At 39.0% G+C, this 18,861-nt stretch overlaps 1 protein-coding gene across 4 annotated transcripts in view; it reads left to right on the top strand.

The window, feature by feature from the left end:
* Nucleotides 1-18,861, top strand: part of MYO5A (myosin VA) — a 221,625-nt gene that overhangs the window by 161,778 nt on the left and 40,986 nt on the right. For all 4 annotated transcript variants that reach the window (XM_054450458.2, XM_054450457.2, XM_054450456.2 and 1 more), the window contains exons 24-28: nt 2,086-2,234; nt 6,712-6,825; nt 13,093-13,236; nt 13,455-13,508; nt 15,636-15,863. In XM_054450458.2, the coding sequence (XP_054306433.1) occupies nt 2,086-2,234; nt 6,712-6,825; nt 13,093-13,236; nt 13,455-13,508; nt 15,636-15,863 (689 nt within the window). The remainder of the gene's footprint in view (nt 1-2,085; nt 2,235-6,711; nt 6,826-13,092; nt 13,237-13,454; nt 13,509-15,635; nt 15,864-18,861) is intronic.

Raw genomic sequence — 18,861 nt, 5'->3', positions numbered from 1 at the left:
AGTCAGTGTCATATATAATTTAAAAAAAAAAATTTAATTTGTTCTGCATGTGTGATTTATTAGTTAAGGCTTATAGAATTCCTAATGATTTAGTAAGAATTTTTGAGCCAATATGTGTATATTTATGTGTGTGTGTGTATTGTCTTTTTTTTTTTTTTTTGCTAAATCAATGGATGTTATTCTAAGATTCACCACTCTTTGCTATTAAACTAAAAAAACACTAATTTTTAAAATAGAGAACTAACTAGATATGGACATTTATTCTGTTTTCTGTTTGTGAGGTAGGTTAGAATGGTGATAAATTTATAAGGAATCCACATATATATAAATATGGGGTAAGAAGATACAGATCTATACAGTAATTAGTGGTGGAAATGGAAGAGAAAAGATGGTTTGGAATGGGGATATATTATATGAAAATAATACATTTTCATATACATTCTGTTGATTACACCTCTATTCAAAAAAGGCAAAAATGTTCTAAGATTTTACAATGAGATAACAAAACAATAATGGTATGTTATTAGTAATAGGGATACTGAGAAAAAAGTACACATTTATGAGGCAAATTAATGAGGCCAGTTGTTAGAGTGTTAAGTTTGATATGTCAGCTAGGACCTCAACATGGAGGTGTTCAGAAAGCAAATCCAGATTAAAGATTAGAGAAAAAATAAGAAGGGAGTCTAAAGATACCCATTAAAACTGTGGTGGTAAGAGAGACTGCCTCACCTCTCCTAGTTGAAGGGGATAATACTGAGGAAAGAGAAGAAAACCTGGAATTAATGACCATACTAAGGGATGAGGTAAAGAAAAGGAGCCAGAAAATAAAATTAAGAGGTGAAGGAGAAAACGGAGCCCTGGAAAGAAGGCTGCTGGGAGGCAGCATGTAACAGAAGGATCCAGAATGATGAGAATCTTCTAGGAAAATATAAAATGTTATTTGAAAGTGAACTGTAAGAACAAAGAAATGACAGTGAGTTTGCCAAGGGAAAATTTTTTGGTAGCCTCAGAGCAGCTTCTGCAAACTGGTGAGAATAAAAGGCAACTTGCAGAATGTTTTAGAGAGAAGAAATTCTTTCATTCATTCATTTACAAATTATTAAAGCCCTACTCTAGGGAAGCACTGTGGTGGGCACCAGGAAAGCAGCTGTGACAAGACACTTGTAGCCCTTGCCTCATGGTACTCACAGAGAAAGCAGTGGTGAAGCAATAGAAGCAGGCAGGGCAGATTAAGATTTAGCCTCAAAATATATGGGTAAAATGGAGCAAAGTGGTAGAAGCTTAATATTATAAATGTGAGTGGTTGGCTGACTGAGTTAAGACATATAGCTGAGATTTCAGGTTTTGTTACTTTACTTCATCTGCAGTCAAGGGCTAATCTCCAATCTCCAGATCATGTCCTAGCCAAAAGCGAACCACAGCCACAGAGAGGGCTGAGGGGGTAGGTAAATGGAGAAGACAAGGTTTCCTCAGCAGCGCGTGGGGGATGACCAACAAGCACACAACACAGCTGGCCAGGCCTGAGCATTTTATCTGGTTAGAAGCTGGGGAGTAATAGGATAGCAGGGGAGGTTAAAGTCGTAGAAAATGTAAGATAGAACTGTGAGATGGTAAATGAAGAGAGACTCTGTAGAGTAGGACAACCGGGTCCACTGAAAAGTTGCCATTCTCCTGAGAAATATCTCTCGAGAAATATCTGTGAGGAGGTCATTTTGAGAGAGTACACTACTTTGGGCAAAATAATTTTATGAATAGAATACAATTGGAATAAAAATACGTACACTTTAGTTACTAGACAATGACTAGTGGAAGTTTTTCAAGGATGTACTGTAACCAGTGTATCAATTAGTGGTACTAAGGCCAGAGTACATGGAATAACTCAGTAGATGATTGTTATTATTAGTAAATTATTTCATTTTTTGGTCATTTTTTCTTTTCCTAAATTTTACTAAGACACTCTTCATGGATCACAGTGATACCAAAAGTGAAATTCCCTGCAGAGAAACTGGAAATCAGTATACATGTTTACATAATTGCATTCTCAAGGGGCCATCTTTAGTATGCATATCCTTTTTTTAATTTCAGAAACTATGGAGAAGAAGTTAGTAGAAGAAACAAAACAACTGGAACTCGACCTTAATGATGAAAGGCTGAGATATCAGAACCTTCTGAATGAGTTCAGTCGCCTGGAAGAAAGATATGATGACCTCAAGGAAGAGATGACCCTTATGGTGGTGAGTCAAATGCTTTTGCTTTTTTTTAATGAAAAATTTTAAACATATACAAAAGTAAATAGAATAGTAGAATGAACCTCCTTATCTTCTGTGTATCTACCACCCAGTTCCAGAATGTTCAACACATATTCACCTCCCATTCCATCTCTCCAACCCACTCCATCCAATGGATTGGATTATTTTAAAGCAAATCTTAGAAATCATATAATTTTATTCAAAAGTACTTCAGTAAAGTCAAACACTTTAAAGACTGGGCTATGTGATAGTATAAAGTCAGTAAAGTCGGATTTTTGTTTTTGGTTTTGTTTTTTTTTTGAGATGGAGTCCGCCTCTGTCACCAGGCTGGAGTGCAGTGGCACAATCTTGGCTCACTGCAACCTCCGCCTCCCAGGTTCAAGTGATTCTCCTGCCTCAGCCTCCTGAGTAGCTGGGACTACAGGTGCCCACCACCATGCCCGGCTAATTTGTATTTTTTGTGGAGACGGGGTTTCACCATGTTGGCCAGGATGGTCTCGATCTCTTGACCTCATGTTCCACCCGCCTTGGCCTCGCAAAGTGCTGGGATTACAGGCATGAGCCATTGCGCCCAGCCAGTTGGACTTTGTTTTATATATCGAATGGCCTAATGTAAAATTTACATGTAGACTGGTTTTGATTACAATTTTGAAGATATATTCCTATGAAAAGAAAATTCAGACTCCATTTGTAATGAATTATCTATTTCAAGGACTCTTCTGCATTTGCCAATGTACCTTTCGTACTTGTAATAATTCTGCACATCCTCCCCATTCCATGTATCCTGCTATCAGGAAACAAAGAGTTCCCAAGCATCCCTACAAGTACCAGTCTTAAAGGTAACCTAATTATACAAATGACCAGAAATGCTCTGAAATATCTCATAAAAAGCCAGATAATTCAGTATCGGTGGAGCAGAGTATTTGCTTCAAATTTTGCTTCTATCTGGACCTACTGACAAAGTTCATTACAATATGATACTTAAAAGTCAAAATAAAAGAGATTGTGTAATACAAAAGATAGGCTGTCATCACCTTGCAGATGAGAAAATCCTGTCTAAAAGAGACTAAAAAGCTAATATAAATCCCACATTGGACCGTTATTTCAACCCTCACTACTCTGATTTATGTGTGACAAAGAGAAATTAGAAGTAGATGCAAGTCACCATTATAACTGTTCTTATAATTGACAAATCTAAAGACCCTTGTTAAGCTTCATCTTCCTAGATCACCATGCTACCTTTGGTCCCATTGAAACCTTTCTTCCTTCACATTCTGTAATTCTTAGCTTTCTCTAGAATCTGTTTCTTCTTTTTCAGTGTTCATGTTCCCCAGTTCCATTCTTTGGTGTATTTTTGTTCTATTTATTAGATGACAATGCCAACATTTATTGTTAATCTCTGTTTCAGTTATGGTTAGAGCTAAGCTTTTTAACCCAGTAGGTGTTTCTGAGACCCCCTAGTTATTTGGGATGTTAATAAGTGGGATTGGAAAAGAAATTCTTAGGTAAAATAAATGTGGTAATCTACTAGGTTAAACAGAGATAAACAGATGTCTTTTCTGCAGAATTTCTTGGATTCTTTAATAGTGCATGCAATATGAATTTCAGAAAATAAAATGAGAGAAGCAGGTGCCATACATATGTATCCCTCTCTGAGCATATTCCAGAGATATCCATCTGTGAGGAGGTCATGGGTCTCTTTAGTCGAGGAGGTAGCCATTTCTAGAGAGGCCCTCTAGTGACGCCTCTTCCAGCAGCTTGACACGGCTCCTCCTTCCTGCTAAGCAAGTCTACCTGCTCTCCATCTGTTCCCAGCAGTGCTCTAGAGGTAGTTTTATTTGCTCAGTTTCTTATTTCTCAGTCATGTGTCCTCTCCATTGTATGCTTGTGACTCAGTCATTCCTCTTGGGAGACAAAATGGTCAGAGGAAGGGAAAAGGAGAATGCAGAGGAAGGGAGATCAGAGCTCACTTGCTTCCCACTCATTTCTTCACTAGATCTCCTTTCCTAGCTCCAGATATAGTCAAGATCACAGTTTTTGCAGAAAATATTTGCCCAGAATTGCAGAGAATAAAAAAGTTGATCTTATAACCCATAACAATTAAAATATTAGTGACAATATCTTATTTTAATGTTTAGGTATAACTAAACAGCTAACAGATGAGTACTTGACTAATATTAGACTGACACTATTCTGCAAATGACACTCTCACTGCTTCAGTCCAGAGCTAATGAAGCATTTGGTTGTAAACAGAGTCGTCATATGAATGGAGGAAACTTGAGGGAGGGGACTTGATACACTGCCTCCAGCGCTTCCCATAACCTATGTGATACATGGGCCAAAGAACACTAATAGTGTCACTCATTACCAGCCTCTAGAGTTGTTGGCCCTAGTGCAAGAAGTGTTGTAGCATTTTTCTCCAAGAACATTCGGTTGTCCAGGGAATATAGGGGCAGAGGCAAAGAGGAAGGACCAATCCAGGGCTAAGGAGTTTCAAGCCAATGATGAAAAGATGATAAGGCATGGGAATCCAGGCTTATGAAGTGTTTAAAGATAAATTAATTCCAGAGAGGGGAGGGAAACCAGCATGTCAATCGTGGGGTCATTAGTCTTGACAAAGGGATAAAACAGGTTCTGGAAAAGAAGGAATCATGGGAGAAATCAGGAGCAGAAGAGGAAGGAGGTGCAGATCTTGAAGGAGAACATGATGATCCAGTCAAATATATATCCTTGTAATTGAAAAACATATAAACGGGGGAACAAAATCCTAAAAACAGAGAACTGAAAAGTTACCAACAAGGAAGTTGTTGAATCACTGCAGTCTCCTAACAGCAGCAGAAGTTAACATTCATTGAATGCTTGTTATGCCAAGCCAAACTCTTTACTTGCACACTCTTATTTAATCCTCACACAGACCCTATGAGATAGAAATTAGTACCCTTTTTTTTTCCTGATGATGAAACTGAGGCGTAGAAAAGTTGGGTAAGGGACAAATAAGTCGAAGAGCTGATATTCCTGCCTAGCTCTCTCTCGTTTCAGATCCAGAGCACTTAACCACTGCCCTGTATCCAAAAGTTACATTAAATAGCAAAAAGCAATGTTGCTTCTATTAATGCCTTAAGGTATTCCTTGTATAATGATAGATATATGTGGGAAGACAGGGATCTCTCTCATTTTTAATATAAGCTTATTAAAAATCTTTGTCCTGGTGTTTATCTGGACTACCTATTTTTCTTAGTGATACAACCATTTTATTAAATAAATGCCTTTCCTACAACTGTGGGCTTGGGCTGGAAACTTTAAGTAAGAGTGCCTGTGTCTGTAAACAGACAGTGAATTTGAGTACCTTTGACTTCATCGTCCCCTTTAGTGTGTACCCCAGCTTCTGGATCGTTTCAGAGGTGCTAGTGTTGTTGGATCTTCCCTTCACATTGCAGTACAGGTTGGGTTGGCCTGGGAGACTTTTAAGTGCCTCTGGATGAGTCTGCTCTCCATAAGCCTGGGTGTTGGAAGGGAAGAGACAAAGAAGCTCTTTGTGGCTTCCAGCTCTTTTCCAGTAGCTGGGGAAAGGTACAAAGAAAACTGGACAGATGAGAAAGCTCTCGGAGGCCTTTCTGAAGCCCTGAGGACTGTAACACTGCAAGATTAAGCCACTGGATCTTTCCACCTCTCCTGCTGGGGACATGCTAAGAGCTCAGCCTTCTAATTCCTTCTTCCCTCAAGTTATTCTCTAACCCCTTCTCCTACAGGAGGAAAGGGTGTGTCGTTGCTAAACTTTTCTATTCCTCTTGAGGTTTCCGAACACTAATTTCCTAGGTATTACATGTCATAAAAATGCCACCTGGATGCCCGGAGGTAATAACCGAGGGCTCTTCAGAGGATTACTAGAGCAGCTTTCTTACCTCCCGTGTACTGTCCATCCTGCCCACTGCTCACTCCAAAGATTTAACTTCACGTATTAAAGTGACAGAAGTTAGAGCTGCCTGTGTGAACTCCTTCATCTTTGTTTTAAACCATTTATGCCTAGTTACCATGCAGTAAAATGATTGTGCATGCCATTTCAATATATTTTATGAGGTTTTTGGTAAGTTCTATTTGATTACGGCACTAAAAGTCAGTGCTTGGAAGCTTCACCCAGTGCTTCACTGAGCACTGCTTCACCCAGTGTGACTGACCGCTCAAAGCTTTCAACACCCAAAGGGGACTCGACTAATAATCAGAAGTGATTTTCATTTGGGCATTTGGTTTTGCAGCTGTTCTTGTCCTGTCGTGCCAGTGTACCTTTTTCTTTGAAGCAGTGACCTTTTTGTAATTATTTGGTCAAAACAATATGGAACAAATCACTTGGGCACCAATACAAGTCAGGAAGTAGGGATAAGAACCAAGTCAAGGTGGATGCTGTCTTAACTATGCCTAGACTAATTATGTTGCATTAATTATACCTGGGTTATTTGCCTTGCAGCATGTGCCTAAGCCTGGACACAAGAGAACAGACTCCACCCACAGCAGCAACGAGTCTGAATATACCTTTAGCTCTGAAATTGCAGAAATGGAAGACATTCCATCGAGGACAGAGGTACAGTTTAGACATCTATCACTGAAAGTAGGATGTGAGCATGCTGTTGTTAACAAGGAACATTTCCATTGCAAAGCAGACTCCAATTGGCCATAAATGTAGTATTTGTTTGAATCATTTATTCTTTATAAGTGACTTGTAGATACCAACTTATTTACATTTTTGTACACTTAAATGCTGTGTACATACATACCTATTGCATATTTTTTTGTCCATACAAATTTTAATTTTAATTTTTAATGAAATTTTGATGGTGAGATTTTATTTTTATAATTCTCTTTTACCCCAACATGATATGTTTACAGGAATTTATTTCAGACTGAGGTAAATTATTTTATTTTTATTTATTTATTATTTATTTACTTTATATCTGTGGACCACCGCTGTAGACAGAGGTAAATTATTTTTAAAGTAAGCCCTTTGTCCTTGAATATTATAAACACCAGTGCCCTAGAGTTTAGCAAAACTGCTGCCTCTGTTTTATGCCAGTTTTTACCAATGTAACTTTCTTCTACAAAATGCATGGAAAATAGTTTAGAAATCTGCTTTAATGTTTTGTGTTATGTGGTATGAAACCAAAATGATGTATTACTTAACTCCAAGAGTATAGTGACTTTTAGTTAGATTATTCCCAACCAATTCTAAGATCTTTTTAAATATGATATAGTTTCAATAATGGGTAATTCAGGCACAACTGTCCTATTTTTATATTATATTTTTTGAAAATGGCCAAATCAGAAATAGACTGCTTCTGGTAGAATAGCTGGAGAAATAGAGTGATTCTTTCCTTTCTTGTCTTAGTTCTACTTAAGAATGAAGTTTCTGCCATCTCATTCTGTTAATTTTGAAGAAAAATGTTATATAGTTGGAATGTCATATCATTGGAATCATACATACAAGAAGGCTAAGTAATTTGTCCAAGTTCACAGCTTATAAATGGTAGATCCAGCATACTAACTGAGGCTTGTCTCTTTAGAATTCGTGTTCTTAAGCCATTATATTCTACTGACTTCCATCCAGGGATTCTCTACTGCAACTCTCCAATCCCTTTTCTATATATAGCTAACATTGGCTGGGGCCCATGGATATAACAGTATGGCCAGTATATAGCAGGATAGAGATTTTTCCAGTTATCTATTGCTATGTAATAAATGATCTCAAATTTTAGTGGTTTTTTTAAAAACAGTAATTTATTATTACTCATAATTCTGTGGGATTTGACTGGGGAGTTCTTCTGTTCCATGTGGTAGTGGTCGGAGTGCCTCATGTAGCTGCATTCTTTAGAGTGCTTGCTTCTCTTCCCTGGGCCTCTCCATGTAGCCTCTCTTCAGCAGCAGGTAGGTGGGTTCTAAGAGTGAGAGACTAAAAGATGCCAGGCCTCTTAGAGCTAGGCCCAGAACCAGCCCAGTGTTAGTTCTGCCGCATTCTGGTCAAAGAAAATCACAAGGTCAGCCCAGATTCAAGGCAAAGGGGATAGATTCCATCTCTTGTTGGGAGGAAATACTTGTATGTTGAGAAGAATCATTGGTGCCATCTTTGGAGGATACCACAAAGTTAGACTTTGAAGATTTAAAAATTAGGACTTCTGAGCCTTCAGTAGATAGGAAGGTTTTAGGATTACATCCTGTTGATCTCAGTGGGAGTACTCACTTGCAGTAGTCGGAGGGAAGTACATTTACAAACTGCCCATTCCAGTGTAGTACCACTTTAGCAGCTCTGCTGGTAGGGGGAAGCCATGATAAAAAGGGTGTGCTTGCCGGAAACCAGTCTGTAGCTCTCTGGAGAATTCGCCTGCCAGTCCCACTTGTTTTGCAGCCCTCCCATGCTTGCCGATCTTCATGGGCTGGATTGACATTGCTTTGGAACCAGTGCTCCTCCTGCTTGGTGTGCACCTCTTCTAGGAGCCCTTGACTGATGATCCCTGTTCTGCTTCTGCTCTCAAGCTTTCTCACACCTTTCACCTCTGGGGAAGGGTCACCAGAACTTTCTCAGCTGTCATTAGGAGTTATTTCAGAATGACTGCCAGGCCTGTAGTGGTGGTAATTTTGTGAATAAATTCAGTTATTTTGATTTTCCTCAGATGAGAGACTAGTGTTATTTTTTAGGTCAGTTAAAAAGCTTCGCTGTCTTAGAAAAGCCCTGGGTGACAAAGTCCTTACTAAGGCAAGAAAGCGAAACAAAACCTCAGAAACTTCTCTGTGACAGATGGCCCAATCTTCCTTCTTGCTCATGGGGTATAGTGAGGACATCTCTTTAATTTGATGGCATCTCTTTAATTAGATGTGTCATTAGGGCTCAGAATGGGTACCATCGGGAGCACTCTTAAATAATTACCAGTCTTTATGCCTCAAGTCATTTTGCATTTTTCAAATGTAATCTTTTGTGATCTTCCATTTTCTATTGTAACATTCTTATCCACAGAATTTTGCTCTTGTCCAGCAATCAACTATTTGTTTATATAGTATTAGCCAATGTCTAAAGAGTTACCCCATCACATTTTTTTCTTTTCTTTTTTTTTTTGCTAGTTCTAGTTATCAAAACACCATCCCATTTTAATAAGAGGATTCCTTTTAAACAAAAAGTGCCCATTCAAGGCTCAAAGGAATGATTTCCAAGTGATATTTTAGGTATAATGAATGAAGTATTATATTCATTTCTAGAATGAAAGGCTCTATGACAGTGTAGGAAAAGATTAAATAATTTAAAATTTCAGGGACATGTACATCATTCATAAATGAACAAACATTAAAATATATAATATGGAATGTTTAAATTGTAAATAAGCATCAATATAAGTATTTTACGCTTAATTTTTATGAGGGACGTATAGAGAAGAATTTTTATATGAATGAAATTCTGTAGTGATTTCATGTTGAGGCAAGATGTTATATCTGTTCGGCTAAGTCAGGACAGACTTTATTATAAAGATTATATACCTAAAACTTTTTCTAATTGTTAAGTATTACAAAGTAGGCAGAAAGAAAAAGTTCAGGTGTAATTAATTTGTGGACAAATGACTTTGACAGCCTATAAATGCCTACTTTTTTGTTCAATTGATTCTTCTTAGGTTGTTTTTGAATTGGAATAACACTTAACACTACTCTGAATTCACGAAAGACCAAAGGTAGCTAATTAATATACAATTCCTGAAAATAAAAATTATTCAATCTCATCAAAAGTCAAAGAAGGCCAGGCGCAGTGGCTCATGCCTGTAATCCCAGCACTTTGGGAGGCCAAGGCGAGTGGGTCACCTGAGGTCAGGAGTTTGAGACCAGCCTAGCCAACATGGTGGAACCCCGTCTCTACTAAAAATACAAAAAATTAGCCAAGCATGGTGGCAGGCGCCTGTAATCCCAGCTACTCAGGAGGCTGAGGCAGGAGAATTGCTTGAACCCAGGAGGCAGAGGTTGCAGTGAGCTGAGATTGTGCCATTGCACTCCAGCCTGAGCAACGAGAGCAAAACTCCGTCCAAAAAAAAAAAAAGTCAAAGAAATGCAAATTAAATCAACAACGAAGTGCCACTTTTGGTCTATTAACTGAGCTAATTTTTTTTTTTTTAATTATAACAGTCACTACTGTTCAAGGCAAGGTGATGGTTGCTGATAGAAGTGTAAATTGGCCCAATTTAATGGACTTTTAAGAAATTAATGTTTAGATATTTATATACTGGGGTGTTTATTTTAGTAATATTCCAATAGCAAAAAATTAGAAACAACTTCAACACCCATGAGTAAAATAATAGCTAAGCAAATGGTGACACACCTGTCTATATATTGAAATATCATATTATAAATTTGGGAAACAATGCAATGCCAAGTTTAAAAGATCATATAAAATTATAGTGACAATATTATTGTAATTCTTTAAATCTATAGATGCATAGAGAAAAAGACTAAGAAAAAATTGTAGTTTTTCTGTGGAGATAGGATTATGGCTGTGTTTTTCTTCTTTGAACTTTTCTTATTTCCTAAATTTTCTGTAAAAGCTTATTCTGTTCTCATATCAGAAAAGCAAAAGTAAACATTCTCTTTTTAAACAATTGGGTAGATTTACCAATCATTTAAGAATTATATTTTGACCATTTAGTTAAATAAATGATTGTTGCCATTCTCTCGCTCCTCCAGCCCAACTTGTCTCTCTCTAACAAAGGGACTCTTTATCTTCCACATTAATTCTAATAGTACAATTATTTCTCTTCTTACCTCATTAAAAATTAAAACCTTAGGTAAACGTGTCAAAACAATTATGGCATCCACAACTTCCATGATGATGGTTAGTTGTTTCCATTTTTTTTTAGCTTTAATTAGTGTATCTTTATTTATCCTAGTAGGTCTCATTGTGATTCTGTTTTGGAACCATTTGACACATTTTTAAAATGTTATTAGGTTATCTTTCAGTTTATTAAGAACTATACAGTCGTCCCTCGGTTTCCACAGGGGATTGGTTCCAGGACTTTCATGAATACCAAAATCTAAGGATGCTCAAGTCTCTTATATAAAATGCAGTAGTATTTACATATAACCTATGCACATCCTTCCATATTCTTTAAATCATCTCTACGTTACTTATAATACCTAAGACAAGCTATGTAAATATAGCATTATTGAATACCTAAGACAATATATAATTAAGTAAAACATTATTTAATACCTGAGACAAATATAGTGTATTGTAATACCCAAGACAATATAAATGCTTTGTAAACAGTACAGTATAATAACTATTTATTTGTAATAAAAAGCCAAGTTGTGCAGCACAGACCTATCCGCAGAGCCAAGGCTGGATTTTATGTCTATTTCAGCAGTCTCTTCTTAGTGGGGACACAGCCCAGCCTAACCAAGCAGCGTTTTGTTAAAGTAGTGAGGGCTAAACTCTCTTCACTGTTTTCTGAAGAGGCAGTAAATATTCTAACAGTAAAAATGTGATAATCATTTTCATTTTATTGCTTGGGAGTTTTTTTGGGGGGGAATATTTTTGATGCACAGTTGGTTGAATCGAGAGGATGTGGAACCCACAGATACAGAACCCAAGGATGTGGAGGGCTGACTGTATATGTTTTGGTTTATCAGATTTCAGTTTTCTCTGTGTGATCTCAATATATTTATGCTGGCATTTCATATTTTCAAAAATCATTCTTCCTGATTGTAAATGTAGAATCTGCCCATTGTAAACAATTTAAATATGGGAATGTGCAATGTAAAAAATGAAACTTTCCCGTAGTACATTCCATCCTCTGAGATAACCATTGATGGCCTTCCAAATTTTTATATGCATGTGCTAGGTATACACTTAAAAGTACATACGTTTGTGTTTTATTAACAAAAACAAGATATATTTTCTGTCCTACAGTTTGTGTGATCATGTAATACTTTAAGATGCATTTATCTGCTCATGTTGATATACTTCATTCTTTTTTTTTTTTTTTTTTGTGAGACGGAGTCTCGCTCTGCTGCCCTAGCTGGAGTGCAGTGGCGCAATCTCGGCTCACTGCAACCTCCACTTCCCGGGTTCAAGCAATTCTCCTCCCTCTGCCTCCTGAGTAGATGGGATTACTGATGTGTGCCACCACGCCCGGCTAATTTTTTGTATTTTTAGCAAAGATGGGGTTTCACCATGTTGGTCAGGTTGTTCTTGAACTCCTGACCTTGTGATCCACCCGCCTTGGCCTCCCAAAGTGCTGGGATTACAGACATGAGCCACCGTGCCTGGCCTACTTCATTCTTTTTAACAGCTAAAAACTATTTCACAGTTTGGCTATACCATAATTTATTTAAACAACTGTCCTATTGACTGACAGATTACTGTCAGTTTTTCACAATTACAAAAAAAAAATACTTCAATGAACATCTTTTTCCATATATTTTTATATACTTGTGTAAGTATTTCTGTAGGATTAATTCCTAAATGTAGATTTGCTAGGTTAAAGGTATGCACATTTAAATTTTAGTAAGTTCGGCAAAATTGCCTGTTTCAAAGGCCTACTTTTACTTCCACCAATATCATATGAGACACTGTGGCTAACGCAGAGCATTATGAATCTTTTTAGTCTTTGCCAGTCTGATAGGGGAGAAGTAGCAGCTCATTGTTGTTTAATTTGCATTTCTCTCATTGTTAGCTAGGTTGAGCATTTTTAAAATATATTCTCTAGATGTTCATATTTCTTATTCTGTAAGTTTGCCTATTTTTCCATTGAGCTGTTTGTCATTTTCTCATTGGCTTGTATGTCTTCTGGCTTGTCTTGACCATCTTGTGATTCCTGGGGTTTAGGAACCAAGTGAGAAGAAGGTACCTCTGGACATGTCATTGTTCCTTAAGCTCCAGAAGCGGGTCACAGAGCTGGAGCAGGAGAAGCAAGTGATGCAGGATGAGCTGGACCGCAAGGAGGAGCAGGTGCTCCGCAGCAAGGCCAAGGTGCGCAGCACAGCCCATCCGCAGAGCTGAGGCTGGGCTTTATGTCCATTTCAGCAGTCTCTTCCTTAGTGGGGGCTCAGCCCAGCCTATCCAAGCAGCACTTGGTTAAAGTAGTGAGGGCTAAACTCTGTTCACTGTTTTTGGTAGAGCAAGTAAATATTTTAAGAGTAAAAATGTGACAATTAAAATATAAAACTTTTACTTTAACTTTTCCCTAGGAAGAAGAAAGACCACAAATTAGAGGTGCAGAACTGGAATATGAGTCACTCAAGGTAATGGGGAGTTTCTGCTCAAGACTTTGAATATTTTGTTTTGGCAAGAGGCCCACTCAGAGCCTCTCTTTTTCTCAGAGAACATCCTTAAGGGCTGGAGATTGCACCAGAGGTCCTAGCTTCAGCCTTATTCAGCATTACTTCTTGTGTTGTTTCTTTTCATAAATTCCATTTCATATAAGCTAGACTTTAGTCTTAACAGGAACAGGAGAAGTAGCTGCTGTTCGAGGCTGTGGTAGTAAAGGACGTGGACTCTAGCATCTGCCACTATAAAAATCCGATTGGGTATGATGGGGCAGACCAGACATAGGAGTAGGAATCTGCTCTCCAGACTTCTCCTGCTTCACACAATAATGAATGAATAAAAACATTCTCTGTAGTATGAATGAAGCCTGGATTCACAAAGTATTAGATTAGTGGCTCTCAAAATATGGTCCCTGGACCAGCAGGATCAATGTCACCTGGTAGCTTGTTGGAAATGCAAATTTTCAGGCCTCACACTACTAGACTTATTGAATCAGAATCTCTGAGGGTGCGCCCCAGCAATCTGTGTTTGAACAAGACCTCTGGGTGATTCTGATACACAGTAAATTTGGGAAACATTTGTAGTTTACACATCAAAGTAATGACATTTATGTGTCTTCTGTTACAGAAATGAGTGATAAGAATCTGATTACCAGTTGGTGGGAGAACGGGGAAGGGAGAGAGCATTCATTTTTACAAAAGAATAGATTAATTCATGAAAGAAAGGGTTATATATTCTTAAGCTAGAAAAAAGAAGGACTTTAAATAGTTTTTTTTTTCTTTTTTCTTTTTTTTTTTTTTTGAAATGGAGTCTCGCACTGTTGCCCAGATTTGAGTGCAGTGGTGTGATCTTGGCGCACTGCAAGCGCGGCCTCCCAGGTTCATGCCATTCTCCTGCCTCAGCCTCCCGAGTAGCTGGGACTACAGGTGCCCGCGACCGCGCCCGGCTGATTTTTTGTATTTTTTTAGTAGAGACGGGGTTTCACCGTGTTAGCCAGGATGGTCTCGATCTCCTGACCTCATGATCCACCTGCCTCGGCCTCCCAAAGTGCTGGGATTACAGGCGTGACCCACCGTGCCCAGCCTAAATAGTTTTAATATAACACATTGAAAGGACTGATATGGTGCTACAAACCTAAGATTTTGTCTCTGCGAAGAAACAATAAAATATTCAGTGTTTATACACAAGTGTTTCAGTATCATCAGGCCTTGTGTCCTGTGCTAAATGAGGCGCCATGGTGCTTTTAAGTGCCTGTCTGTATCTGTGTTTCCCAACCAGTATCTTGTGACACTTGTGTTCTAGTGTCAGTGGCACTCTATTCCGGGTTCCTATTGCCATTGTTTGAACAGAGCATGGAGTGGGCAGCACTAACTGGTGGCAGGGGCTGGCTGGTAGGACATGAACTATTGGAAGGATGAGGATGTGCATATCCTTCTGGATGGTTGAAGGAAGGCCTTCAGCCTTGCCTCCTGCCTCCCAAGGCTCTGCCCACAATGTCACAAGTGTGTCACACAGAAAAGAAGTTTGAAAAATGCACTATTTGTTGTCATTTAGACACAAAAGGGAGTTTTACTGGTTTGAATGATATGGTAAATTTTTTTAATCAGAAGTTAAAAGCCTAACATTTCAATAGTCTTTCCATTCTGCTTTATAAAGGAAGTAAGAGGAGACTACTAAAGATTTCAGGGATCCACCCATCTGAATCATTCATTGGAAATATCCTGGCCAGCTGGACCCTCAAATTTCATGTATATTTATCTGCAAACAAAAGCTAGGCTCCATAGCACTGGCTAAACTCACCCCCTGGGACTCAGCAATCTCTCCATGCCAGTGAACACACCCTGGGCAGGCCAGAATACTACATTTGACTCTGGAATTTGGGCTGATGAAGCAAACTTCCATTGACCTTGCTCAATTCTACTTGATGTCAGACTTCCTTAATTTGCAAAGCAGGGCTCCTGGCAGAACCTAGGAAGCCATTCACTAGGGTAACTCTGATGAACTTTTTCAGCAGAATTCTTCTACCAGCTTGGGAGAAGTTTGAGCATCCAACGTAAAGTTGAGGATGACAGCAATGAACTTTTCTTTGTCTTTTCATACAGCGTCAAGAACTAGAATCAGAAAACAAAAAACTGAAGAATGAGCTAAATGAGTTGCGCAAGGCCCTCAGTGAGAAAAGTGCCCCAGAGGTGACCGCCCCAGGTGCACCTGCCTACCGTGTCCTCATGGAGCAGCTGACCTCTGTGAGCGAAGAGCTTGATGTCCGCAAGGAGGAAGTCCTCATCTTAAGGTCTCAACTGGTGAGCCAGAAAGAGGCCATCCAACCCAAGGTAAGCTCAAGCACACAATTAAACTGGGTGTTCGGGGACTGGCCTCAATATCTTCTTATCCATTCCCTCCAGTTTATAATGCAGCGAACACTTAAGAGCATTTTTAATCTAACTGAGGATTCATCATTTTTTTTTTAAAAATCCCAGTGTTGTTTAAAACTATTGTAAGTATAAATTGGAATGAGCAAAAAGCCAGGGGAATCCCAAATGATCACAAAGTTTCCTCTCTCATGAGTTTTAAAGTTAATCTTTTTGTAGTAATCTGGCCACAATAAATTTTGATCTAAAATAAAATTTTATTAAATACAAAAATCTCTAAATTTTCTTACTGCGGGAAGGCATTAAATACAACTTTAAAATCATTTGTCGAAAATAGCTGGTTTAATTGGAGAAGTAACAGATGAACCAGTTAGAAGTGACATCAGTGAGAGGAAGTTACATGGAGATGATTTCTGCTCACTTCAGGCAGTTCTGTTTAGTAGGGGGGTGCTGTCCCAGTGGGAGGGGCTGTTTAAGGATTCAACAGAAAGGACTCTTGCACTGAGGATATAGATGGCCCTTTGAAGTCCTTCCCTGCCTTCATTTGAGACCCAGTGCTGCCATATGCTGATGACAGATGGGCCTCTCTGTCATTTGCCATCAGAGGGAATCTGAGTGATCACCTTGAAAACCTGGACTGCCTCCCTGCCCTTGTGCACACAGCAGAGCATCACAGGACTCAAGGCAATCAAGCATCCCAACTGTGCACTGTGTCATATAAAAAAATCCATGATATATAATGAGCTGGATGCCTGAAAATCTGAGAGTACTCCTCTTAGAAATGGTATTTCTGAATGCAGTTTAGATACTGTGCCTGGCACGTATAATCGGACTTGATGAAGGCAACTCACACCTGAGATCAACACTGGTCCAAAAAATATCAAATTCTAAAAACAAGATGTTTGACTAATTTGGGGGAATAAAATTCCAGTAATAGTGGAGTTACATAGAGAAATGGGCTTTCTTACTTTAAAATAAATCACAGGCCAGGCATGGTGGCTCACGCCTGTAATCCCAACACTTTGGGAGGCTGAGGCGGGCAGATCACGAGGTCAGGAGATCGAGACCATCGTGCTTAACACGGTGAAACCCCGTCTCTACTAAAAATACAAAAAATCAGCTGGGTGTGGTGGCAGGTGCCTGTAGTCCCAGCTACTTGGGAGGCTGAGGCAGGAGAATGGTGTGAACCTGGGAGGTGGAGCTTGCAGTGAGCCGAGATCGTGCCACTGCACTCCAGCCTGGGCGATAGAGCGAGACTCCGTCTCAAAATAATCATAATCATAATCATAATCATAAACCCCTTAAGCCAGAAATGAGAAGAGCCCCCATTTTGGCTTGGCCATGTAGGTTGCACCTTACCCCAGGGCTGTCTCAGTTGGTTCCCTTGGCTACCACTGTGGCTGGGCCTCAAGAAACAAGGCTTGCAATCTAGCTTGAGGAGAGTCCAAAATCAAGATTCCTTTCTCTAGTTCTCTTGAGACAAATTAGTATTCTTTCTTAAAAACATTTTAATTGACAAATAATAATTGTATGTATTTATGGGGTTGCAATGTGGTAATCTCACAAGAAATTTTAGTAAAAATCAAGAGAAAGGAAAAGAAAAATGAAGCAAAGGACATGAAAACAGTCCGGCTAACAGAGCACATAGTTCTGCTATCACACATTCTCCCTTGCCCAGCTCATGTACCCCATGTGACAGCTGCTCTCCTGACCCTAATGGGCTGACCCTGTCCAACTGAGGTACCTAAGTTCCTCAGCTCCCAGCTTAAACATGGTAGCACTCGTGTCCCCTCCTAGGAGAAATGCCCTTGACACTAATTAAGATCTTCCAGACTCCCCAGGGCTGTTTGTCCCTCTCAGTTTCTAGACATGAGAGACACATCATGTCACCACTCCATTGCAGGGCAGTGGTGAGCAACACCCTGTGAGCTAGGGGTGATCCAGCCCAGGCAGGTCTTGTGTATTGGCTCCACCTCTAGAGTATTCTGGGAATCTTCCCTTGGACAAATGACTTCTGTGAGGGACATAACCTTAACTCCACAGACCTACGATAAGAATTTCACCCACATAAATAACAGGAGGGTCATTCTCTCACATACTCAAAGATATTTTATAACCAGAAAAATCAAAACAATTTTAAAAGAATTTCAAGCACTTGTTCCTGGAAATAGAAGTTGTCAACACATAAATATATATTAGTATCTGTTTTATGACAGTTCCAGGAATGTTAATGTATATATAGAGTTAATTTTAGAGAAACAGCTCATGGCTGTTTTTAAATTAGCTTTTATCTGTTATGATAGGGACTCACTGATGAAATTTATTTATGGAACTAAGGGTTTATTGTTTTCTCTGTTTTTTGTGCTTGCTGACTTGTGATTCTCAGGATGACAAGGTAATTATACTTTTTTTTTTTTTTTAGTAAATACTTCTATTTAATCCTAACTTCAGTTTACAAGTATCCCCCAATAAAGGCAATTGATACTTTCTGACCAAGTCTATTTTGATATTTGTAAGTGAATTTCCGATTTGACTCCTTCTGATTTGGGAAGTCAGTAGGGAAACAGTGGTTGTAGTAGGCTCCAGTCTAGATTATAGAGGAGACTCCATGACTTCTAATTCATAGGCAGCTCTATGACTCACTGCCGTAGTTCTGGTAGGCTGTCCACAGGCTGGGGAGGGAATCCCTTAACTTGGAGTACACTCAAAAGCACAGGCTCTCCTGAGCTCTCATATCTACCAGTGGCGGGCTTGTTGGTTAAGGATGAAGAGGAGCCTGAGGAGCTGAGCACACTGTTCTTTGCTGCCATTTTCATCTCCCTGAGTGTAGAGTCCACAGCTAGAATGAAAAGTGGCTCGCGACGAGGTTGCAAAGTCAAATTTCTCTACCATATCTTGTTTCTCTATGTACTGAGTGACAGATATTGCTGGAATTTTCCTATATAGCACAACCCTTTTA

This window comes from Pongo pygmaeus, chromosome 16 (assembly GCF_028885625.2).
Source record: "Pongo pygmaeus isolate AG05252 chromosome 16, NHGRI_mPonPyg2-v2.0_pri, whole genome shotgun sequence".
Lineage (NCBI taxonomy): Eukaryota > Metazoa > Chordata > Mammalia > Primates > Hominidae > Pongo > Pongo pygmaeus.
Note: the sequence above shows the minus strand (reverse complement) of the source record. Positions and strands in the feature narration are given on the sequence as shown.